Source organism: Lactuca saligna, chromosome 7 (assembly GCF_052625555.1).
Source record: "Lactuca saligna cultivar CGN05327 chromosome 7, ASM5262555v1, whole genome shotgun sequence".
In the NCBI taxonomy this organism is placed as follows: Eukaryota; Viridiplantae; Streptophyta; class Magnoliopsida; order Asterales; family Asteraceae; genus Lactuca; species Lactuca saligna.
Window position 1 is genome coordinate 177,888,751 of NC_136423.1, and position 26,540 is coordinate 177,915,290.

Consider the following 26,540-nt stretch of genomic DNA (forward strand, 5'->3'; position numbering starts at 1 on the left):
CAGGTCTCCGTCTAAGAGAAGTCTTCTCATCTCCATCAAACTTTATACCATCAACAATATCAATCGTGCAGATTAAAAAACCAAAAAATACAACAACAAAAATCAGCTTAGGAGCCATCATATAGAGTATAGAGTATAGAAAATTCTTAATGTTCTACTAGTGACTTGAAATAACATGTATATATAGGGATTTGAGTAGACACTAATATAACAGGACACTTGAAATATAATTACAGCTAGCCAATCTTTGCGTCCAAACTCTACATAAATATTGATATTATACAACCTATATCAAACAAATTTCTCTTTATTTTTCTTTTACTAAAAATGTTAATTATATCCATATTTTTTTCTATTATTGTAATCACATGATGTCATGATATATCATAAATCTACCAAAGTCACAAAAACTGTACCATATATTTGTGACCCAATGAAAAATAAAAAACCTACAATGAAAAATGAACAAACCATGCTGCAAAGCTACTTACGATTCATTACTGATTTAACTATTCTAGTAATTTAGTAATTTACAGATAATTCACAAGTGTGAACTAATGAAAGAACATGAAGATTTAGGAGTTGTTTGACATGCCTCTTATTGAATCTAGTAAGAGTCTGGGTCTAACTTGATCATATTCAGACTGTTTGATACCCCTTATAGAAACATTTAACTCATATCAGTTTTGACTCCTCTGGTACGTCTCTTACGGTTAAATTTAGGGATGTGTCTTACTCAGTCAGACATTGACTCAATCAACAAATATCAAAAAACCATTGCACTAGTCTAACTAGATGAAATTATACTTCCCTCGTCCTTTTATAAGAAAAAAATCATTTAAATACATGAAGAAATCAAGAATACGTCTATATCATGTCCTTACTTGAAGAGTCTCAAGGTGATATGATATTGAACACAAATCGCATTGAAATTCATCTCTCATTTAATAACGAGCTGTTAATTTATAGTCATTACATCAAACGGTAACAAAAGAAGAAATAGAAAACAGGAGCTAAGAACGGAACAAGCTAGACTCAAACGAAAAGCCAAGACTAACCAGGTAAGCTGCTAAAATTCAATGACCAGGTTACGAGGCCCATACATAAAACTAAACTGGACTAAAAGAAATGCTAGCCCAAAAACTGACAGGAAAAACACTTAACACTTAAGTTCACATGCAACCTAGATTGGATCAACATTTTCTCTATTGATATCAGTTATCTATGAACATCAAGAAACCCTAAAGGAAGGCTATGAAAATCGAAATTCATATTAGGTTATTCCCATCCCCACTCATTTGAAAGAAACTTGCCTATGCAAGGGTTTTGGTTCAACCCTCACAGGATCAACTTTAAAATGGCTTCTTAAAGTTTCTCCTTACTCTATTACCTTGTTTTCTCACTTAGTTAATTTATTTAACAATCAATTTTCTTGTAGCAAAACATTTGATAAGATCACTAGTGATCTCTATTGAGTGGTCCAGGATCCTAAGGAATCCCTAATGACTTTTGAGAACAGGTTTAGCACGGAAGCTCTTAGTATCCCCAACATCGACATGACGACTGCAGCTAAAGCCTTTAAAATGGGCTTAAAGAAGGATTCTCTTTTCTATGAAGACCTCATAATGGCTCCATGCAAAAGGATGGATGAAGTTAAAAGCAGAGCACCAAGGTTCATAAGGCTCGAAGAAAACAAGGAGATCCAAAAGAGGAGCAACCCTCCAAGCTCATACGATCACCCTAATAGGAAGGCCGAATCTTCGGCCCAAAGATCCTATAAGTCAAAACCATATTCCAAACCTAACCATCATAAGGTTAATGCCCTTGAATATGAAGGAGAGGAAAAAGACTTTCCTAAAATTACTAATATTGTTTCTCTATGGACATTTCAGGTGTAATATTTGCTATGCATGAGCTTGGAGACAAAGCAAGATGGCCAAGAAAAGGAGAAAAATCCACTTTTTGGAAAGACAAATCCAAATGGTGTGCATACCATGAAGACTTTAGCCATACCACATAGGATTGCATAACTATCAGGAAGGAGATCAACTACCTCTTAGGCAAAGGATACCTCAAGGAAATCCTTGGAAGAAGAAATGATAGATCCAAAGAAAAAGAACAGGATCCTCAGAAGATCCTCGACAAACCAGGATCCCCTCCAGCTGACGCCAAGGTAATTAATGTGATCTCTGGAGGATCTGAAATTTGTGGTACCTCTTATTCTGCAGCAAAGAGGCATGCCAATGTGTCAAAAACAGAGAAAGAAAAAGGACTACAAAATAACACATCAATCACAAACGAGAAATATATCACCTTCGACGAAGCAGATAGACAGGACATATAGGATCCTCACCATGACAGATTGGTGATCACTCTTTACATCGCCAACCATTTCGTTAGAAGAATCCTTGTCAATAGAGGATCCTCAGTCAACATTATACTCCTGGACGCATTAAAAAGAATGACCATCCCAAAATCCGAAATAGTTAGAAGATCCTCAGTGTTGAATGGATTCAACGGCGTAACCAAACACACTGTCGGCGAGATAAAGTTACCTATCTACATAGAGGGGGTAAACTCTATGCAATGTTTTTGTGTAATTGATACATTATCCTCTTATAATTTTATACTAGGTAGACCATGGATCCACGAAATAAAGGTTGTCACATCGACATATCATCAATGTGTGAAGATGCATACCCCATGGGGGACGGTAAAGATCACATGAGATCAACAAGAATCTATAGAATGTTACAAGACTTCGATGAAATCTTCAATAATGCCACGACAAGCATAGCAATTAAAGCATGGGGCATGAGATGTGATAGAAACAAGAGAACAAGATGTAAAGGAAGTGCCTATGAATCTTGAGGATCCTGAAGCCAAAATTCTCATAGGATCCTCAGTACCTGAACAAAAATCGAACAAGATCTAATAAAGTTCCTCAAAGCTAGAAGCAACACATTTACATGGAAGAAAGGAGACATGGCACATATAGACAAAAATATAATAACCCATAAACTTAAGATTGATCCATCTTTCAGATCAGTACACCAAAAAAGAAGGAAGTTCGTACCGGAGAGAAACCAAATCATACAAGACGAAGTAGAAAAACTTCTTAAAACAAGAATGATCAAGGAGGTGAAATTCCTAAGGTGGCTAGCTAATATGGTCATGGTACAAAATAATAATGGTAAGTGGAGAGTGTGTGTAGATTACATGGATCGTAACAAGGCTTGTCTTAAGGATACTTTCCCTTTACCACACATAGACTCCATAATAGACGCGACAACAGGTCATGAATTATTGATATTCATGGATGCATCAACGGGATTCTAACAGATCCAGATGGAAACATCGGACCAAGAGGATACGACATTCATAACTCCAACAAGTATCTATTGTTATATTGCCATGCCATTTAGTCTTAAAAATGCAGGTGCGACACTAAAGGCTAGTCAACAAGATGTTCAAAGAGAAACTGGGGAACACCATGGAAGTCTACATCGATGACATGGTGGTCAAGTTTAAGAAAGTTAAAGATTACCTCAAGGATCTCGAGGAAGCCTTCGACATATTGGATGAATATAACATGAAGCTAAATCCCTCCAAATGTTACTTTGGAATGAGATCAGACAAGTTCCTTGGATACATGGTGACCAAAGGAGGAATTGAAGCAAGCTTGGAGCAAATCAAGGCGATCCTCGATCTAAGATCACCATCCTCAACAAAATATATTCCAAGACTAACAGGAAGAGTGGCAGCCCTGAACAGGTTCATCTCAAGATTCTCATAAAGATGCAAGTCTTTATATGACATCTTGAAGAAGAAAAAAAAGTTCGAATGGACCAAGGAACATGAAGATGCTTTCCAGGAACTTTAAAAAAATATTTAAGCTTAGCACCCTTATTGGTAAAACCATTATATGGGGAACCACTTCTCATATACCTTTCAGTATCCTCAAACGCAGTGAGCATATGTAACGCCTGTAGATCCGGGCTAGTCAATTTAGAGACGATAAGCGTCAAAAATGACTTTTTGATGGAATATTATTTAGAAGGAGTAATCTTAACTAATTTTTATTATATGTTACAAGGATTCCGTGCATATAAAGAACGCCGAAATCCGAGTTATAACGAAGAAGTTATGACATGTCGAAGTTTCGCGACAGAACCGGCACGATACAGCGAGACGTAAATAGTGAATTTACGATAGAGCGAGATTTGGCCTTAGAGATCTAAACTAAAGTCATAGAATACGTTAAACCGTGAGTGTACATAAAAAGAACATTCAAATCTGACTTCGTATGAGGAAGTTGTGATTTTTCTAAGTTTTGACTTAGCACTACGCAATCCGAATACTCGATTTGAGACCAAGCGGTTTTTAGCCGAAACAATCTAAACGAGAATCGAAGATCTCGTTGATATTAGTGAAACGAAAAAAAGATAGGCGAAAACGGACGTCGCATGAAGAAGTTATGAATTTATAACGGAGTTTTCCAGTCCCGACCTACTAAAAATAATATATAAGTAATATATTTATAATACATTAAAATAAAGTCAAAATCAGCCAACGGAGTCTAAACGAGAGTTGTAGATCATAATCTCACCTACGCATCGATATAAAGAACGTCGAAAACGGAGTTCGTATGTGAAAGTTATTAATTTATGAAGTTTGTGGCGCAAAACCCCAAAACTGTCAGATACCATGACGTGGCAAGCAGTGCCACGATGTGGCAAGTCTTCTAACACCTCCTGGAGTCCTCCAGACGCAACTTGCGATAACACATGCAGTGACGACGAAGCCCACAACGTGGAAAAAGGAGTCACGGCGTGGCAAGGGCAAATTTTGCCCTTTAAATAGATTTGAAGGGTCAACCGTTTAGGGTTGCTATTTTCTCTCCTCTCTCTCTCCCGTTTTACCTCGATTTACGTGCAAGAAATATCCCAAAGCCCCGGTATCATCCCGAGTCCCGAAGCCTGAAGATCCCGAGAAGAAAAGAGTTTCCTAGCCGAAGCTCTACCCGCGAGGAGCCCGGTTTGTGTGAAGATCTTCCAGATCTACCGAAGAATACTACTTCTACAAGCCGTAGTGTTGTCCGATCATCTTCTGATCAAGTGAGTGTATAGTTACTTTCTTCTAACACATAAATATTAAGTATTGGCTATGAAATACGTGTTATGCGTTTGTATATATATATATATATATACATATATATATATATACACATATATATATACATATATATATATATACATATACATATATATATATATATATATATATATATATATATATATATTGTTGTTGTTGTTTATATGTGTGAGTGTATAGTCCATTTCATAAACACGATATTAATACAAGTATTGTTTGAATGTATTAAGTATATGTTTTGGGTGAGTGTATAGTTACTTTCTTCTAACACATAAATATGAAGTATTTGCTTGAAATACATGTTATGTGTTTATGTACTGTTGTTTATTTGAGATAAGTGTGGAATGGATGTTTTATATGGTTTTTAAATAAGTTAAACTGTATATGTATTTTATATTTACTAATTTGTTGGGTAGAACATGGGTAGATGAGATAGTTGGTATGTGATAAAATGATGAGGTATGTAAGATGATTAAAGAATAATATTGGTAGATGCATCAATTAGAGAATATCATATTACTAGCAGATGCACTTAAGAATAATATTCGTAGATGCAGCAAATGGAGAATATCATAATACTAGCAGATGTGCTTATGGGATAATCCTGGAAGATGCGCTTATAGGAAAATGTCGGCAGATGCGCCTAAAAGCGAATGTCATAAACCTGGCAGTCGCACCTCATAGTGTATGACGTAATCCTGACAGAGTCGCTTAAAGGATGATGTTGGTAGATGCGCCTTATGTAGCAATAGATTTTGTGCCAATTCCTTAGGTCAATCCTTAGGAATGAATGAATGACGGGTAGTTGAATTCTTAGGGTAAAATCCTAAGAAATAAAGAAGATAATGGGGATGAGTAATTGGGTTGATTGTTTGATGGTTGAATATAATAATTATATTATTGTGGGTCAAAAACCCTATATGCTCACCAGGCTCCCAAGCCTGACCCACTCAGTTTTCTTTGTATCACAAGTATCAATAAGAAAACATATTTCACTGAGAGATTAAAAGAGATGTAAATCATTAATGTAAATAAATGTAAGTTCTGCTTATGTGTCTGTATCGGAACATGACATCCCGAGATTTTGTTATATAATGAAAATACATTTCTTTGAAGGAATGCTTTGATAAATTCTTACCATATTTTGTTTTGGGAACAAATTCCGCAACTGTTTTCTTTAAAAGATTACCCTGATTTTAAAAAACAAAATATAAACAAATCGGTCTTTTCTGATCGTAAAATTGAAGATGTCATAGCATAGTCTTGGCTAAGGATCTTAACGGGGACCAACATCTCATCTACTATGTAAGTAAAAATCTCTTGGATCCTAAGACCAGGTACTGCCACTTAAAAAACTCATACTTGTATTAGTAACTGCTTCTACTAAATTAAGACACTATTTTGAAACAGTAGCATCACAGGATCAGTGGATTTGACATGCTTTTTTTGGCTCTCCTGGATCCCTCAACGACATTAATGTTCTTAATCGGTCACCTGTGTTTAACAACATATACAATGGATCGGTCACCTATGCGTGGAACACCATGTAAATATGGTTATTATCTAGTTGATAGGATCTATCCTGAATATGTAGTCTTTGTTAAATCGTTTATGTGTCCGAATGATACACGTCGGAAAAAATTCAAGAAAGCTCAAAAAAGAGCTAGGAAGGATGCCGAGCGGGCTTTTGGAGCTCTCAAAAAACGTTGGTTTATACTGAAAAAACCAACAATTTTTTCAGTGAGGAAAAAATGTATGAAGTCATGTATGCATGTATAATACTGCATAATATGATTATCGGATATGAAGGAAGAGCGATATGTGATTATGATGAAGAAGAAACCATTCCCGCAACACAAGCAATATAAATTGGGGGGCGATGAGTACATTGAAAAGAGAGCAAAGGTTCATTGCAATGAAACATTTCACTATCTTCGTATGGATTTGGTGGAACACATCTACGGGATGCAACACATTAACCTCAATTTGGATCCGGATGAGGACCCGGAAGACAAGTTCTCGGATGACGACTTCATATAGTGCGTTTATTTTAAATCGTTTAATGTATGTTTTTTTGAGTTTGTAGGTTTAAAATTTCAAGGTTTTTTTTTTGTTTTTTTTTTTTTTTAAGTTTGTAGGATTTTTATTCGGGCAATGGAATGTAATGTTATTTTTATTTTAAAGTAATGAAATGAATGGTTTTTATTAAAAATATAGTTTTTATTTAATTAAAAAAAAATGACACCACTCCTTGGGTGTGGTATGAGACCACACTTTTGTGGTATTGGGTGAGGTGGCGCCTACGTGCTATTGCGTTTTCATGACGGAGCGCGGCACCACTCCTTCCAGCCTAATCACCCCTCTTTTACTTTTAAAAAAAAACGGTTGAAGCCTTGTACGTTACACCCCATTTAGCTTCATGCTATGGGGTGTTTGGTTTTCTCATCAATTTCTGTCGGATGTTAAAAAAAAGTAGATGAGTTCTGAATTTTGTTGCTATTGGATGTATGGTCAACGATGAGTAGATTGGCTATGGATGTTAAAGCTTAAAGTAAACTATGTATGATGTACAATGAATACCTGTCCAGTCCAGTTTTGACCCATGTAACAAACGAAACCAAATGATAGCTCATAATTTCAATTACTATCATTAAAAGTGGTAACTACAACTTTTGTATATTTTAAATGTTCCAATGAATCGTATGAAATAATCCAAGAGAAAACTCATGTGAACCTCAAATACTCGCAAAGTGTATCATAATTCATTAATTCATTAATTCATAAGGAGTAGACAATTAAGCTCCCGAGTAAACCCAACAAAGCACCTGCAGCCACTTCAATTTCAGTGTGACCGATTGCTTCTTTGAGTAAACCAGAAATAGGGGGAGAAGGAGCACCATTTTCAATTTTATCAGGTGTTACAACAAGTGTTGTCTCTTTATGCCACTCTGGCGATTTACAACTGTTTGTTTCCTCAAACTTTGGAGATTTACTAGATTCTGGATTTGACAATGGTTTTGTAGATGAAGGTTCAAATTGGTTTCTGTTTAATACTTTGTTTAATGTTCTTGCATGAACTCCAACTTCCCTTCTAACACCCTACAAAATCAGAAATTTCTATGTTAAGATTGCTTTCGTCATCTTCAATCTTTAGGGAGTGTTTGGGGTGTTTTTTTTCATTTCATCATGGAATTATTTTGATCAATTTTACTTTTTATAAATAGGATTTAGCCTCGATGCATTTTACTATTTGTTTGAAAACATCATGACGTGTCTTTAAAGTAGCTGATTTGTTTTCTGGACATGGAAGTGTATCATTTCATATGGAATAGGTATCTGCATACCTGAGCATCATACATGGTAAGACAAGCATAGACAACTGCTATTCCAAAAATTGAATCCGAGAAGCCCCTGAAATTTAACAAATATATATACCAGTGTATCAAATTCTAGATACTGTGTTTCCCATATTAAAATTTGACACTGTTTAGACATAATTGAAAATGCTATATGGTGTTTTTTCAACCTTTCTAGACCAAGGGACATTGCAGAAGCCACAGCTGCCTGCCATTATAGAATATTAGAAAAGCAAGTCATGAAGTAGCATAAGCAACATATATGTAATAAAGCAAAAACATGGTTTACAAAGAAATGTTACAGAAGAATGGGTTGAAGGAAACCCTCCAGCCTGAAGTGCAACTTTTGGGTCAAAATCTCTTCGATATAAAATGGAAGCAGTGAAAGGTTTTGTCAACTGTCCAACTGCAGCACATGCAGCTGCTGCTATCAGCACCTATAGAAACACAATCAGATGGAAGCTAAATTAATGATTAAAAAAAAAAAGATCCTGAGATAAACTATGGGGAATGGTGATATGTTATGATATGAGTCTGAATGAGAAGCCTATAACAGTTGAATCAGGTTTCCTATTTTGCAACTGAACTTGTGATCTTTCCATATATGATTTCCTTCCTACCAATACCTATGTTTGCATACTCTACACAGCTTGGAAATATAACAGTTGCATTGTTGATTACCTTACGTATCATTTATGAATCAATTAGGAATAAAAAAAGTATGGTGATAACATTCAGATAACAATCAAAACGGATAAAAACCTTATTGTGAGCTATTTCAGCGATTACATCCGTTCCAATTTTGAGAGACGAAAGTGTTGAAGAAACTTTGAGTTTTCTCCTTCTCGAGTAGATACAATTAGTTTCGCAATCGATTCTGTTGCTTTGACTTGTGGACTGTAATAATAGGGAAGAAGTAGAAGAAAAGTTCCAATTGTGAAGCAACATGATCGATTCTCTGTATGTATCTGTAATTCGTTTCTCTCACCAGTTTTCGGTGAAACTAATAACAATTCTGTATGTTGATCTCTAGCAGTGTCGTTGGTCCAGAAAGTCCGGCCGGCGCATTTGATATTTAGTAGACAGTTCGGAATTGGGGAAGAAGAGGATATTATGGGTGTGGCGATTCCAAATGCTAACAACTAACTAATTTGTCCATTGTTACTTTCTTGGGCCACTGTTGGTTTTTCTTTTTAGTTACTTTTATCGCCTTATTGGGCCCATATCCCAAATTAGCAATAATTTTCTCAAGCTTTCATCTACAAAAATTTGAAATTAGCCATAATTTTTGCCGGCCATGTGCCAAAATTTGAGTGTACTTCAAATTTTATTTTATTTTTATGATTATGATTTTTGTAGGTCAAATACGTTTGAAAATTTAGGTTGACTATGATATTGTGTTTTTTTTATAGGTCGTTCTTATAATTGAGATAACCCATGTGATATGATAATTGTTATGAAGTTAGTATGTGAAAATGAAAATGTTTTTTTATAACTTTTTTTTTTTAGATTTTTGTAGGACACCATTGTGATTGGGAGAACCAAAATGGTATTGATAATTATTATGAAGTTTGTACGTGAAAGCTATGAAATTTCATTTTATAATTTTCACCGAATAACCTACTTTAAAGCTAAAAAAAATATGATTTTTCGACGTCCAAATTGGGAGTATTATATGTCAATGGAAATACAATGTTACAAAGAACAAAATGAAAAGAAAAAAAACAGCTCGTATACGAAATTTATGAATGATTGAAGTTGAGTTTTTTTTTCATATTTTTCACTGACTACCTTACTTTGAAACTAACAAAATATGACTAGCCGATATCCAATTTTGAAGTGTAATATATTCATGAAAAATCGTTGTTACAAATAACACAATGAAAAAAAAAACTCACCTCAAACATAACTCATACGAAACAGGTATGAAGGTTCTATTAGATATTGGGTATGGTTTATGGTAGAGATCTATATACCTCTTGGATCGTGTAAACACTTTTCAACTGATATTTGTACCTTATATCTAGGTTGAAAGAAACTTAGCATAGGATAATTCTAAGGGGACACTTACGAATCTATGCATAGAAAATGTAAGCCAAATTGCTAGAAAGTTCTGAGTTTGTATGAAGAAAAAACGAGAACTAAAAAGGTTATCCTTCTCCACAAAAAGGGACGTTTATATAAAAAACGATAAGTAGGGTTTCATTTTAGGGTTGGTTGTCATGGGTTACTTTGGAAACAAGTCAAGGGAATCCAAAATTAACAAGAAAATCAATGGTTTCCAAAATTGATGATCTTAATCAGCTTTACTATAATCAACCTCAAGAATTCGATTTTTCCACTATACACTTGTAAAATCCGAAGAGTTTTTGGGGCTCTTCCCCTCGACACCACCCGGTTACCTGGTTGCGGGACCCCAGCCAAGGGTTTTGCCCCCTTGGACCCCGCTAAGGGGCTACCACTTTGGAAACCTCGGACCCAGGGGTGCTACCCCCAGACCCCCGACTTGTTGTCGAACCTGTTTCTAATTCGATATTATACATATGTGCACTCTGCACAAACCTAAACATATATTATAGTATAAATTATGAAGTCTCTTAGCTGACATATAAGTTCCAATTACACAAAATGTTTTGTGATGATTCGAAGTTTGAAAAAAAAGAATTACAAGTAACTATAAAAATCTATATTTTTCGCCCACTTGCAAAAATTATTACTGTTTTGATTATTTTTTATTTTATGGCTATTATATTGTATGGTATTTAAAAAAATAATAACTATTATGATTATTTTTTTTATTTATTATTTTTTTAAAGATCATTTCACATTTGTTGATTAACCCGAAGAAAAGAAAAGGAAAGAAGGCATTTCTTGAGAAGGACGGCCAAACGGATAGACGACTGGACGGAGGAGCGCGTCAAAATTTGGAAGATGGACGGCGGAGCGGGGAAGAGGGAGAGGGTGGTGCATCCGGCAATCGAGCCTCTGTCGTATCTTCTCGGAACTTGGAGGGGTGAAGGAGAAGGCGGTTTCCCCACCATATCCTCCTTCGCTTATGGCGAAGAGCTCAACTTCACTCATCCAGGAAACAAAGTACGTACCTCCATCTGTTCTCTAGGCTTATCGCTGAATAAAATTATTTTTTACTGAAATCAGACATTCATTGTTCCAAATTTGATAATCGATTTCAACATATTCCGATGCTTTTACACGATTTAGCAAAACTGTCGACATCGTGATTGCTTGTTGCTATAATCCTCATTACGTAATTTCAGAAGATATGAAGCATATAAATAAGCAGAACCCTAATTTGGCAATAGATACTGTATGTAGTTTGGATCTTGTATTAGTAGTTTGTTTTATCTAATTTTGTTGAGTTTGTGAATATAACTTGGGAGAAGCCTGTAATAGCTTATTCTCAAAAGACATGGAAGTTGAGTTCTAGAGAGCCTATGCATGCTGAGAGTGGGTACTGGAGGCCAAAGCCTGATGGAACCATTGAAGTTGTTATTGCTCAGAGTACTGGCCTCGTTGAACTTCAGGTTGTTTCTTCATATCATCTTTCAGTAATCAATCCTTATTTCACTTTAGATACATTATATTATATAAAATTGATTGTTTGTTTTGCAGAAAGGAACATATGATGCAGAAAAGAAAGTTGTGAAGCTTCAAAGTGAGCTTGTAGGAAATGCTTCTAAGGTATAATCTCAGGAGCATATATAGTAACTTTTCAGGAGCATATATAATTCACATATAATTAGTTAACTAAAATATGAATGTGGACAGGTGAAAGAGATATCTCGGGTTTTTACTATGGTTGATGAAGAGTTATCATATGTGGTTGGAATGGCCACCAGTTTAACCACTCATCAGCCACATCTCAAAGCATCACTCAAGAAAATCTAATCTGTTTTCCGCTTCAATTTTATTTATATGTACAAGATCACAATCATTCGTCTGTTTGGATCAAACCAGTTTTTTAAAACGTGCAGTCTGCAATATGCCATAATAACTCGAATAACAGCTGCATCAAATGATCATACGACACTAAAATCATCAATAGTATGCACAACCCAACACATCAAAACACACCACTCCCTTCATTTATTAGGTAATCATATCAAGAGAAGGAAAGACAAAACATAAATTCTACGTTTCTAATAACACCTAAATACAAGTGTCCATGTCTGACCATGGCACACCGTTTATTAAAAAAAAACATTGACATTTGACCTTACTTTGACCGATACTTACTCTTTTCATTTGTCTATTTTCTCTTCTTCACAAGTTAACACATTATGCAAAATCACAACAAAGTCACTAATTTACAAGACATGGAGGCAACCTGAATCAGCCCATGTTTCCCATACAGATGTATTTTATCTGCAAAAAGATTTTATTTTTAGTTACCTTTCCAAAAAAAATCATCGGTTTCATCTGTTAAGAGATTTAAAAAAGAAAAAAGAAAATCAGGCTTACTTCAAGATAATCGTCCATTCCATATTTGGAACCTTCGCGCCCTAGACCCGACTGCTTAAAACCTCCAAATGGAGCAACCTGAAAATGAAATGAAATTCATCCAGACAATAAAAAGAAACATCTGAATAACAATTTTTTTCTCTATCAATTCAAGACTAAAAAAAAAAAAATGAATCCATTCCATTCAGTCATACCTCTGTAGAAACCAATCCTTCGTTAACTCCAACAATACCATATTCAAGAGCTTCAGACACACGCCACGATCGCTTAATACTGTTTGTGAATATGTAAGCAGCTAGTCCTGCAATGCAAATTTATATGTAAAATACATTCACTTATTGACTAAATGATGAAATTGCATGATTGTAGCATTATATAGAGTTTTTTTTTATGATAAAAACCTGCATTAGTATCATTAGCAATCTGTATAGCTTCTTCTTCCGTTTTAAACTTTAAAACAGGTGCAACAGGTCCAAATACTTCCTGACTGTAACAATATAAAAATTCAATTACTAGTCAAACCCACATCAAAAAAAAAAAAAAAAAGGTTTGAGATAGATTACCTTGCTATGAGCATCTCGTTCTTGACATCTCCTATAACTGTAGGCTCATAAAAGGTCATCCCAAGGCTATGCCTTTTACCACCTAGTAGAACTTTAGCTCCCTGTAAATAAATCAAATCAAACAATATTTGCATATACATTAGTGACTTAATGCAGAAAGAACAACTTAATACAGAAAGTCAAAAATGTATAATATAATATTGACAACAGTTGGTGTTGTGAATGGTGATCAAACCTTTGAGACAGCATCTTGCACGAATGAATCAACCTGCAAGTTAACATTCATTTTAGAAAACATAATAACAAGTGATTAAATCGATTAATCAAATAGTTTTTAAGAAAAATTAACCTTTTGTACAGCAGCCTCATTAATTAGTGGGCCCTGCAAAACAATATTCGACACTAATTACAATCTTTAAATTAAAGAAAGAGGGTGTTTGGATGTGTGTTATTATGGCTGTTATTGCAACTTCAAGAACTAAAATAAGAATTAGAATCGGTCAAGGTGCTCTAAGTTAGGGGTAATTAGGTAATTTTTAGATTTATCTAAATAATTCATTACCTGGGCCACACCTTCTGATAAACCATTGCCAACTTTAAGGTCTTGAACAGCATTTGAGAATGCTTTTGTGAATTTCTCATATATGCCTACAAGAACCATAAATATTCATAACACCAATTACATATAAAAGGATTTTAGACATAAATTCAAATTAGAAAGTAAAAAAACTGTGACATAGATAATAGTTTATTATATTTTTACCTTCTTGCACAAGTATTCTATTTGCACATACACATGTTTGTCCACTGTTACGGAATTTGGTTGCCAACTGAAAATACAAAATCAATAAGCAATTAGCATTTAACACTAATTTTAATAAATAATAATGTTTTTGAGTCTAAATTTACAGTTTTCGTCTCCATGCTTTTTTAAAATTTACAAATTTGGTCCTCAGAAAGAACTTTTAACATTCTTCATCCCCAAAATGAAGTTCAAGTTGATCCCATTTGATTCCCTATGTAAAATAACCATTTTACCCTTACCTTTACACTTATTATTGATATTTATAATGTGGTTATAACAATTATAAAATATAAACTCTTAAAAATGCAAGTCACTTACGCTCCCTTTAATCGCCACTTCCAGGTCAGCATCATCAAAGACTATGCAAGGTGCATTACCACCAAGTTCAAGAGATACCTACAAAAGTCACAAATTTTTCAAGAAAAGTATTAATAAATAATAATAAAATTGTAAAAACATGAAATGTAGTACAATTACCTTTTTGACAGTTTCAGCTGCACCAGCCATTAATTTCTTTCCAACAGCTGTTGAACCAGTAAATGTTATTTTCCTTACCTAAATTAATTTCAAAAAAAAAATTATATATCTTTGAAAATGAAACAAATCAGGACTTTTGTCTGATAAAATGTAAAAAACCTGTGGGCTCGCAACTAACGTATTTCCAATTTTAGGAGCATCTCCCATAACTACATTCAAGACGCCCTGTGATCATTAGAGAAATGAAATATATTTAGTTTGTATGACAAATGATTAAAAAAAAATAGAAAAATAAAAGGGTTAAAGTAGAATGCGATTATTGGTCAGATATTCATAATACATGTTGATAAAAAGAAAATAGAAAGTAGAAAGAGTTTATAAAGTAAAAACATACAGGTGGGATTCCTGATTGAAGGGCAAGTTCAGCTGCTGCTAAAGCAGTCAATGGTGTGAGCTCAGAGGGCTTAATGACTACAGTACAACCACAGGCAAGAGCGGGGCCCACCTTCCGTGCAATCATTGCCAAAGGGAAATTCCATGGAGTAATTGCAGCAACCACACCAACAGGCTGCAAATTATTACAGGGATCATCATGTTTCTATACATATATATTTAAAACAAGGGTATTTTGGTCTTTTAATATAATCACCTGCTTTATAACAAACAGACGGCGATCAGACAGTGTTGCTGGAATTACATCACCATAAATACGCTTCGCCTCCTCTGCAAAGAACTCGATGAAACTAGCTCCATATCCAACCTGCAAACAAAAAAAAAAGTGTCTTAGGGGTTGTTTCTTTTTGACTTAATGGACTTAATAGTTAGTTAAGCACTTAATCTGGACAGCTATAAATAGTTGTTTCTTTCTACTTGATCTGGACAGAATGCCTTAATGGATTAAGCCAAACAAATCTGGCTAATAACACCTATCTACCCTTCTTCTTTGTTCCTCTCTCTCAACTCCTCTAGTGTTAAAATTGATGAATATTGTGAAGAAAAAGAATTGGAATGTAAGGGTGAAATGGTCATTTAGTTTCAGTTGGTTCATTCGATCTAGGAAAGAAAGAGACATTATGTATATAACCTATACAGAACTTAATGAAAAAAAAAACAAAAACAAAACAGCCTCTTACCTCTCCTATGGCTTCTTTTAGAGGCTTTCCTTGCTCTAAAGTTATAAGTTGTGCTAGCTCTTCTTTATGTTCATGCAACAGGTTATACCTTGAATTATGTCATACAGAAAAAATATGAATATTATATATCATGAAGAAATATGATTTAACTTTGATATTGAAATTTAGTACCAGTTACGCAGGCGATTGCTTCTGTCATTAGCAGTAAGTTTGCTCCAATCTACACAACAAATGATCATTTAATAATCTATGAAACACTCTCATGAAACAAATCGATAAATCTTATTGTTGTTGCAAGAATTTAGTGAGAATTTGATTTCATACGGCTAAAAGCATCGTAGGCGGAAGAAATCGCATCTTTGGTTTCCCTTTCGCCCATACATGCAACAGAAGCTATAACATCACCACTAGCAGGGTTGTTAACCTGCCACAACCAATGAAAATTAAATTGTGATTTCTGTTAGGAAGTTCATATGGATTGGAGTGATCTTTGGCAACCATGATGTGTAAAAGTTCAATACCTCGATTGTCTTCCCATCATAAGCATCAATCCATTTTCCTCCGATTAGACCTTTGGTTCGCCATAATCCAGAACTCTTGAGCCGATCAACAATACTTTCAGTTTCCGTGCTCATCTGACCCATCCGAAACTCCATTTAGTGAATTCATGAATCTATCCAAAAACCCTAATAAAAATTAATAACGATAAGAGTAATCGGTAATGCACCTGGCGACGATGAAGATGCGTGGGGGAGTAGCTGTTGCAAAGTGATGAGTGTGAGAGTGAGATTGAAGAGTGGTGAAATTTGATCCCTCTGCAGCTACGATGAATTGTTCGTGCAAACATCGTCGTTATCATGGTGTCTGCCTTCTAAAACGGAACCCCCTCTTCTACCTCCACGTATTTGGCACCTTTGTACAAATGGCAAAAGATTCAACTTCCAGCACACCACTTGTTGTTTCTCCCAACACCAGTTTGATTGAATGACTGATAACAAGAAAATTTTGAAATCCAACCAAATCCCTTTCGTCACTTCGAGGATCAAATTTCTACGGATAATGAAGCTTAGATCTAGTCGATGGCTACTTAAATTTTAAATTATCAGTCGACATGAGATTCATACAACAATATTTAAACATAAATAAATATATTTAGCCTTGAAAATCTATTTTTTTATAATATATTGTACATAAAAGCTATAAAAAAAATTATATAAATATGATAAGGAATGTATTTAATATGATCATATGACTCATGTCATTCGTGCCAAATTTTAAAAACTTTTATTTTTATGTAAAAAGAAAAACTTGAATAGGGAAAAGTTACCGGAAATATGGTTTAAAGTTTTAATTTTAAACAAAAACTTTTAATTTAAACCTATTTCAACTAAAGTTTAATAAAAAAAATAAAATAAAAAAATAAAAAAAATAAAAAAAAAATTTTGTTTTCCTTAAGACTATGAAGACGTGGGTCAGCAACGACGTTGTGGGGTGGTTAAGGTGGCAACCCTCAACGACTTTAATGACTTTTGAACACCTCCGCCTTCAACGCGTAGTTATATCACATCACCACTACAATGTTCCTCACACATTTTATTTGTTGAACGGTCAAATGCCATTAAAAAAAATTACATTTTTTTCTTATATAAATACAACCCCGTATACTTTTTACACACAACTCATGTTATATATATATTTTTATCTTTCCATATAAATTTCCTAACAAACATTTGTATGGATTCGTTTAACTCGTCGTTCGATGATTATATGTTTATTATCAATGATGTATGAGTATTACACTAACGAACTACTAGAAGAAGATGTAACCCCTCGACTAATAAGAATTGTGATGTTAAATAGAAATCATGAGGAAGGGCATGAACGTTACTTTGCGAATATTCATAATTGTGTACACCGGTCAAAGGATTTCAAACGAATGATTTATTGAATAGGAATATATTTGTACGAATAATAAACCCCTTGGAAAACAAATATTGTTACTTTCATTTTTATACATATTAAGTATATCTTTATATAAAATAAATACATTTTTTACCGATTAAATATATGTTTAGGTATCGCTTTTTTCCAACTGAGATATGATACTAGAAGTATGCGATGATTTACAGGGCTGTGGAAAATGTGTTGCGGAAATTCGTTTAAGATATGATACTAGAAGTCACTCGATTCCATTGACAATCATATGAGAATGTTTGAAAGAATTGCAAGAAAAATTTTGTATAGATTATCAAAAGGTGTTGTTGAAACATTCGGTGACGTTTATTTGTGAAAACATTCGTTGAATGATATGCAACAACTATATGTTGCACATGAAAAGAGACATGGTTTTCCTAGTATACTTGGAAGCATTGATTACATACATTGAGATTAGAGAAATTGTCCCAAACGTGGAGAAGGCAGTTTGCAAGTGGTCATCAAGGAACGTTGTAACATCCGTCTCTCGAGGTATTATTTAATTTATGTAATTAATATTAGTTTGAACTAATAATGGGACAAGTGGATTTTTGGAGTGGACCTTAGCATGTGGGCCAAGTAGTTGGGCTGCCCATAAGTCGTACGTTGGGTGTAACCTGGCGTACGCGGGGTGTAGAAGCACTTAGGATTCGGGGGGAGCATGCACCTACGCGCAGCGTACATGAGCTGACTCAAAACCCTAATTTTGAGGGTTTAAGCCATATAAATGCCCCATTATGGCTCAAATCCTAGCCTCCTTACCAGTCCCTCGCCCTTAGAAAACCCTAATATGCCCTCATACTCCATTATTGTGTGTGTTTGACCTTTTTAGCTCATTTTGGTGAAGAAAATCTTGGGGAAGAGAATGGGAGTTGATGAAGAAGAACTTGAGTATCTTGAGCTCACTGATTTGGAACCATTTCACCTTTTGGCACTCATAGGAGGTATAAAGCTTCCATCTTTCCTCTTAGAAGGTTAGATTTAGGATTATGGAGCTTTGGACCTTTTGAGGTCCAAAGGTTGGATCTTTTTCATGCAACTTCGTTTCTGAGCTTAGGGTTGCCACCCTTGGAGCTCAAAGCATTCCTTTAGCAGTAAAGTTTCAACATTTAAGGACTTTATGTAACCATGCATGAGATCTAGCCATATCCATGGAAGTTTATTGCTATTTTTCCAAGTTGGGTTCATTTGGTGATTTGCAAGCCACCAAGTGATCGACTTTATGGATCAAGACATTGAAGAGGACTCAGATCTGTGTTTTTAGCCTCTAGATTAAAGTATTAAGCACTTGATGGGAAAAGTGACTTAACAGTGAAGTACGTTGGGCGTACAAGAAGGTACGCGTAGCGTACATGCCATTAAGCCAGTACGCTTAGCATACATAGGAGTACGCCCCGCGTACTCAACAGGTGTGAGCTTGGTGTTTTGGGCCTCAGTTTGGCCCATACTTTGGGTCTTTGGGCCTTAGTGGGCAATCAGAAGTCAGATAATTTGGGTTACGAATATGTTTGGGCTTAAGGAAGGCCCTTTTGAGAAGTTGGGCCCAATTTAGAAAAATTGGTCAATTAATGGGCCTTTAATGGGCCATTAGTGGACTTAGAAAGATTAGATGGAATTGGGCCTTGTTTATGGTACAAATCAGAGTAGGGGTAAAATGGTCATTTTACCCTTAGAAGGATTCTCAGTTTGTCTAACTAAGTATTATTGTATAGAGTTAGCCTAGGATTCGTGGGAGTAGCTAGCAGAGATTCCTCACGCACGAGTTCAGCATTCAGTTTGAGAGGTGAGTCTTCTCTTATAGGAACGGGTCTAAGGTACCAAGGCCCGCCCGTTTATGTGTGATTGTATGTGTTGGGGTTAGCCCGATGTAAGTTTTATATTCCGGACTTTGGTCTGATGTCGGGCGGGACCCGATGTAGTTAGGTAGTGTTTGTTTTTTGTCTGCAAATCTGCGAGATGTCTTCTGTCTGCGCCGCGCAGACCACGCGCAGACATTAGTCTTCGTAGACTGTTTGTTTTTTTGAAGACTGCAGACCTAAAAATGTCTGCGCACCCTCTTCTTGGCGCAGATGTGGACCAGAGTCTTCTAACATCTTCAAACATCTTCTAGCTTAAAAAAACATATATATCTTTATTTTTTTTAAGTTTTTTTTTTAATTTATATTTTTTCCAACTTTATTAATGATAAACAATATGAAAAAAAAAATTACAAAACTTAAAAAAAAAAACATTTGACGATACAAACATGATATTTTTAACAAATTTATAAATAAAAATTTATTATAATAATAGTCGTTGAAGTTGTTTATATAAATATGAAAAAAAAAATCATAATATATTCTTATATTTTTTTGCCAAAATTTTGTAAAACTTTATTTAATAGAGTATCATCAATTTCTCGAGAAAATATTTATCGTATGTTTTTAATAGATTTATTTGAAAAAATCGAAGTTTATTTCCATCTATTTATGTATCAAATTCTTTGATCACTAATTATAATGTTTAGTTATAACTTTACAATCAAAGTTGTTGGTTTTTATCAAATATGTATATGAATTAATACCATTTTTATTTTTATTTTTTATATAATAATACATAAAAGTTGATCTAGATTCGTTATATATTTATAAGAAAGTCGTAAAAATATATAAAAAATTCGCTTTGAAATTTTAAAAAATCAGTTTATTTTAATAGCCCGCAGATGTTAAAAAAACAAACAATCTTCTTTTTTCAGACTGCAGACATTTGGTCCACCTCTTCTACTGCAGAGGTCTACAGATGTGGTCCGCAGACTGCAGACATTTTGCCTCAGAAAAAACAAACAGCGCCTTAGTATGCTTGATGTCTTCGAGATTATTGCATGTGTATGACTATGTCTTCGGACATTGGTTCGATGTCGGGGTAATCCCAAGGAATGTTAGCTTTCTTGTTAAGCTTATGTTTATGTTTATGCTATGTTGCTCATGATATGTATACCAAACTTCAGTCTGATGTCGGGCGGGGCCCAATGCAAGGGCTAGGCCCAAGTTATGCCGAACCTCGATCTGATGCCAGGCGGGGCCCGATGTCGGACTCGTCCGATGCCGGATGGGGCCCGAAGCAGTGGGCTAGGCCTAATTTATGATTTATGTGCATAGTATGTGGTGGCTTGGGGAGACTCACTAAGCTTTGTGCTTATAGTTTTTAGTTATGGTTTCAGGTACTTCCACTAGCAAAGGGAAGGACTCGGGATGATCGCATGGCACACACCACAGTTTCAGCCTAGGATTGTTTTAGACTCTGATGATTACTTATATGATTTTTATACAGTTTTTGACATGATGTTTTTGAGATACATGGTTCTTGATTTTTATTATGATGATGGATGATTTATGGTTTTATTAATGATTTAAAAAGGAAATTTTTGGTTTGTATTTTTGGGATGTTTCAAGTTGGTATCAGAGCCTTGGTTTGAGGGATTCGGGTACACTTCCAGGTGTGTCTGAACTCAAACTAAGAAATTGGTATATAAATTTTCAAAAGAAAAACCATTTGAACAAAAAGAATTTGAGAAAAGAAAAAGAGTTTTGTAAAAAGAGAAAAGAACTTAAAAAAAAAAAAAGAATAAGAAAAAGGGTGTGGTGCATGCAATCTGCCGAGCTCAAGTAAGTACTCCCAAATTACCCATACAAGATTATGTTATGATTGAAGGGATTTGAGCATTCTAACACACCTAAGGTGTACATGCAACCCTAGAAACCTTGGATCTATGTTTTACTAAGATACATGCAAATTTGATTTTCCAAGGTTCTTAACCTAACTAGCATGGCATGGGGAACTTTGAAACATAAAAGCTAATAAGAAAACATACCTTTCTTATTGCTTGGATTCCTTGAGAACCTTATGATCCTAGCACCTCGAGTGTGATGCCTCAAATGTTTCACACAACACCACAACTCTTGTAATAACTTTGAGAGAAGTTCAGTAACACTCAAAATCGACTATCCCTCTTGATATTCACTTAGTGACCGATTTTGCTAACCATGGAGCTTCTTATATAGTGTGCCACAAGTAGGGTTACTCCATGTAAACCCTAATGTGCATGGCTTTTCATATTCCATGATCTATGGGTTTATAACCTCCATGGACTATCAATGGAGCACCTTATGGGTTTTAGCCCAATTCAATAAACCATGGATCATTAGCCCACTATACAATAATTGATGATTTACAAAATCAACCCCATCTATTTAATTAGTCTCATTTTGATCACCTAATTAGTTCCATATTAATTCTTGATCAATACTAATTAAATAATATTATTAATATATTAGAACTTATAATATATTAATAAACCTTAGGTGTCCTTTCTCCCATTTAGTCTATCCAAGTGTTGCAATGCCATGCAACCCAAATGGACCATGCCAACCGGGTCAAGTACATCCTACAAATAGTTATGAACTTAGACACCTAATCCAACAGTCTCCCACTTGGATAAGTCTAGTAACTATAATTTCAAGAATAACTTCAGGAACCGATCAACAATCGTAGCTCTTTCAAGGTCTCGCGGAACTGAGATGATGATGATATGCCATTTAAGATAAGTGATCATATAATCATTTGTTCTAGATATTAGTCGGACAAATACATGGAACAATATCTTACTTATTGTCCAACAGTTTGTTTCCCGATTTCCCATTTGTTCGACATAGAACTTAATCGAACACATCGATTTAGTTCTGACCGGGCCCGGTACATAAGTCAAAACAAAATCATCGAGGGGCTCAGATATCGCTTCTAATCCAAGAAGGAACAGACAAACTTCGACTCATATTCTTGTTCTACTACTTGTTGAACTATATGCAAAGGCATGTTTTATAACATCGAATTACCAATACGTTTTTCGTGCAATCAATGTATAACCAACTCATAGTCAACAACTCATATCTCTAGGTTTGAAGACTTATATGATAATATCGTCTCACGATCACTCGAGATAAATTTCATGAAGTGATACAAGTGAGCGTGGATTGAATCCAATACTCATAACGTATGAGCACTCATGAGTGTTGTAGCAACTCTTGCTATGTCCAATACCTTAGACATCTACAAGCCAACTCATGATAGTCTTGATTCATATCTACTTCCAACATATTACCGACTGTGGAGAATTTGAATAATATGATTGTAACGACCCAATTTTTCAAGTCCAAAAATTTCATTTTTCAATTAAACACTTTGTAAAACATTTGTAAATAAACAACATTCGACCATATCATTTCTTAAAACATATTTCGTGTCTGTAACCCAAAACATAAATCATAATAATGTTAGAGTACAAATCACATAATATCTCATGATGCGGAAAACGGGAGTGTGTGTATGATGTGTCGCTACCACGCCAGCTCCTTCCCCTTCGCTGAAGAGGTACCTGAAACCAAATATGTAAACTGTAAGCACAAAGCTTAATGAGTTCCCCCATCATACCACATACCATACAATCATATAGCATACATACTATCGGGAAATTTTGGGGTGCCCGACCTACCCGGTACGGCCATTCTGGGGTACCCGACCTACCTGTGCGGCCAATCTGGGGTGCCGTCCTACCCGTGTCAAACCATTATGGGGTGTTGACCTACCCATGTCAGGCTATTATGAGGTGCTGACCTACCCGTCGGTCCTAACAACCGCACTTAGGGACTATTCCCCTCCTACTACCACTATCACATATAACATATCATGTCAGCATACAAACATACCATCACATACTGTCAGACATATCTCGGGTGCCTGACCTACCCTTCGGTCCTAACAACCGAAATCTACTGCTATCACATATAACATATCATGCCAGTATTTAACATATCAGGGTAAAATCCTAAGAAATAAAAAAGATAATGGGGATGGGTAATTGGGTTGATTGTTTGATGGTTGAATATAATAATTATATTATTGTGGGTCGAAAACCCTATATGCTCACCAGGCTCCTAAGCCTGACCCACTCAGTTTTCTTTGTATCACATGTATCAATACGAAGACATATTTCACTGAGAGATTAAAAGAGATGTAAATCATTAATGTAAATAAATGTAAGTTCTGCTTATGCTTATGTGTCTGTATCAGAACATGATATCCCGAGATTTTGTTATATAATGAAAACACATTTCTTTAAAGGAATGCTTTGATAAATTCTTATCATATTTTGTTTTGGGAACAAATTCCGCAACTGTTTTCTTTAAAAGATTAGTCTGATTTTAAAAAACAAAGCATAAACAAATCGGTCTTTTCTCGCCGTAAAATTGGAGATATCATATCATAGTCTTGGCTAAGGATCTTAAAGGGGACCAACATCTCATCTACTATGTAAGTAAAAGTCTCTTGGATCCTAAGACCAGGTACTCCCACCTTAAAAAACTCATAGTACTTGTTTTAGTAACTGCTTCTACTAAATTAAGACACTATTTTGAAACGGTGGCATCCCAGGATCAGTGGATTTGACATGCTTTTTTTTGGCTCTCCTGGATCCCTCAACGACATTAATGTTCTTAATCGGTCACCTATATTTAACAACATATACAATGGATCTGCACCAGATTCTTCTTTCCACTTGCGTGGAACACCATATAAATATGGTTATTATCTAGTTGATGAGATCTATCCTGAGTATGAAGTCTTTGTTAAATCGTTTATGTGTCCGAATGGTACACATCGGAAAAAATTCAAGAAAGCTCAAGAAAGAGCTATGAAGGATGTCGAGCGGGCTTTTGGAGCTCTCAAGAAACGTTGGTTTATATTGAAAAAACCAACAATTTTTTCAGCGAGGAAAAAATGTATGAAATCATGTATGCATGTATAATACTGCATAATATGATTATCGGAAATGAAGGAAGAGCGATATGTGATTATGATGAAGAAGAAACCATTCCCGCAACACAAGCAATATAAATTGGGGGCGATGAGTACATTGAAAAGAGAGCAGAGGTTCATTGCAATGAAACATTTCACTATCTTCTAATGGATTTGGTGGAACACATCTACGGGATGCAACACATTAACCTCAATTTAGATCCGGATGAGGACCCGGAAGACGAGTTCTCGGAGGACGACTTCATGTAGTGCATTTATTTTAAATCGTTTAATGTATGTTTTTTTGAGTTTGAAGGTTTAAAATTTCAAGTTTTTTTTTTTTTTTTTTTTTGAAGTTTGTAGGATTTTTATTTGGGCAATGGAATGTAATGTTATTTTTATTTTGAAGTAATGAAATGAATGGTTTTTATTAAAAATATAGTTTTTATTTAATTAAAAAAAAAGTGACACCACTCCTTGGGTGTGGTATGAGACCACACTTTTGTGGTATTGGGTGAGATGGCGCCTACGATTTCATGTAGTGCGTTTATTTTAAATCGTTTAATGTATGTTTTTTTGAGTTTGTAGGTTTAAAATTTCAAGGTTTTTTTTTTTTTTTTTTTTGAAGTTTGTAGGATTTTTATTTGGGCAATGGAATGTAATGTCCCATTATGGCTCAAACCCTAGCCTCCTTACGAGTCCCTCGCCATCAGAAAACCCTAATATGCCCTCATACTCCATTATTGTGTGTGTTTGACCTTTTTAGCTCATTTTGGTGAAGAAAAGCTTGGGGAAGAGAATAGGAGTTGATGAAGAAGAACTTGAGTATCTTGAGCTCACTGATTTGGAACCATTTCACCTTTTTGGCACTCATAGGAGGTATAAAGCTTCCATCTTTCCTCTTAGAAGGTTAGATTTAGGATTATGGAGCTTTGGACCTTTTGAGGTCCAAAGGTTGGATCTTTTTCATGCAACTTCGTTTCTGAGCTTAGGGTTGCCACCCTTGGAGCTCAAAGCATTCCTTTAGCAGTAAAGTTTCAACATTTAAGGACTTTATGTAACCATGCATGAGATCTAGCCATATCCATGGAAGTTTATTGCTATTTTTCCAAGTTGGGTTCATTTGGTGGGTTGCAAGCCACCAAGTGATCGACTTTATGGATCAAGACATTGAAGAGGACTTAGATCTGTGTTTGTAGCCTTTAGATTAAAGTATTAAGCACTTGATGGGAAAAGTGACTTAACAGTGAAGTACGTTGGGCGTACAAGAAGGTACGCGTAGCGTACATGCCATTAAGCCAGTACGCTTAGCATACATAGGAGTACGCCTCGCGTACTCAACAGATGTGGGCTTGGTGTTTTGGGCCTCAGTTTGGCCCATACTTTGGGTCTTTGGGCCTTAGTGGGCAATCAGAAGTCAGATAATTTGGGTTAAGAATATGTTTGGGCTTAAGGAAGGCCCATTTGAGAAGTTGGGCCCAATTTAGAAAAATTGGTCAATTAATGGGCCTTTAATGGGCCATTAGTGGACTTAGAAAGATTAGATGGAATTGGGCCTTGTTTATGGTACAAATCAGAGTAGGGGTAAAATGGTCATTTTACCCTTAGAATGATTCTCAGTTTGTCTGACTAAGTATTATTGTATAGAGTTAGCCTAGGATTCGTGGGAGTAGCTAGCAGAGATTCCTCACGCACGAGTTCAGCATTCAGTTTGAGAGGTGAGTCTTCTCTTATAGGAACGGGTCTAAGGTAACAAGGCCCGCCCGTTTAT

The 26,540-nt window shown here is 35.3% G+C and overlaps 3 protein-coding genes across 3 annotated transcripts; 1 reads left to right on the top strand and 2 right to left on the bottom strand.

Annotated features, from left to right (window-relative positions):
* Positions 1-7,905: 7,905 nt before the first annotated feature.
* On the bottom strand, positions 7,906-9,664 carry LOC145003956 (Acid phosphatase/vanadium-dependent haloperoxidase-related protein). The gene is made up of 5 exons (XM_078962855.1): positions 9,273-9,664; positions 8,813-8,947; positions 8,681-8,718; positions 8,499-8,565; positions 7,906-8,253 (listed from the first exon to the last, which is right to left on the bottom strand). The coding sequence occupies exons 1-5, from the start codon at positions 9,456-9,458 to the stop codon at positions 7,933-7,935; spliced, it is 747 nt and encodes a 248-aa protein (XP_078818981.1). The 5' UTR covers positions 9,459-9,664; the 3' UTR covers positions 7,906-7,932.
* A 1,691-nt stretch (positions 9,665-11,355) lies between these two features.
* Positions 11,356-12,495, top strand: LOC145004466 (nitrobindin heme-binding domain protein). Its single transcript, XM_078963397.1, has 4 exons — positions 11,356-11,603; positions 11,912-12,052; positions 12,141-12,209; positions 12,297-12,495. Exons 1-4 carry the CDS (start codon positions 11,442-11,444, stop codon positions 12,414-12,416), a joined length of 492 nt encoding a protein of 163 aa, XP_078819523.1. The 5' UTR covers positions 11,356-11,441; the 3' UTR covers positions 12,417-12,495.
* Positions 12,496-12,589: 94 nt separating this feature from the next.
* Positions 12,590-17,067, bottom strand: ALDH5F1 (aldehyde dehydrogenase 5F1). The gene is made up of 19 exons (XM_078963396.1): positions 16,695-17,067; positions 16,489-16,602; positions 16,292-16,391; positions 16,139-16,187; positions 15,968-16,055; positions 15,484-15,594; positions 15,229-15,402; positions 14,994-15,059; positions 14,835-14,912; positions 14,676-14,753; positions 14,316-14,382; positions 14,115-14,200; positions 13,902-13,934; positions 13,788-13,820; positions 13,553-13,653; positions 13,391-13,476; positions 13,184-13,290; positions 12,990-13,067; positions 12,590-12,893 (listed from the first exon to the last, which is right to left on the bottom strand). The coding sequence occupies exons 1-19, from the start codon at positions 16,824-16,826 to the stop codon at positions 12,861-12,863; spliced, it is 1,614 nt and encodes a 537-aa protein (XP_078819522.1). The 5' UTR covers positions 16,827-17,067; the 3' UTR covers positions 12,590-12,860.
* Between the last annotated feature and the right edge of the window lie 9,473 nt (positions 17,068-26,540).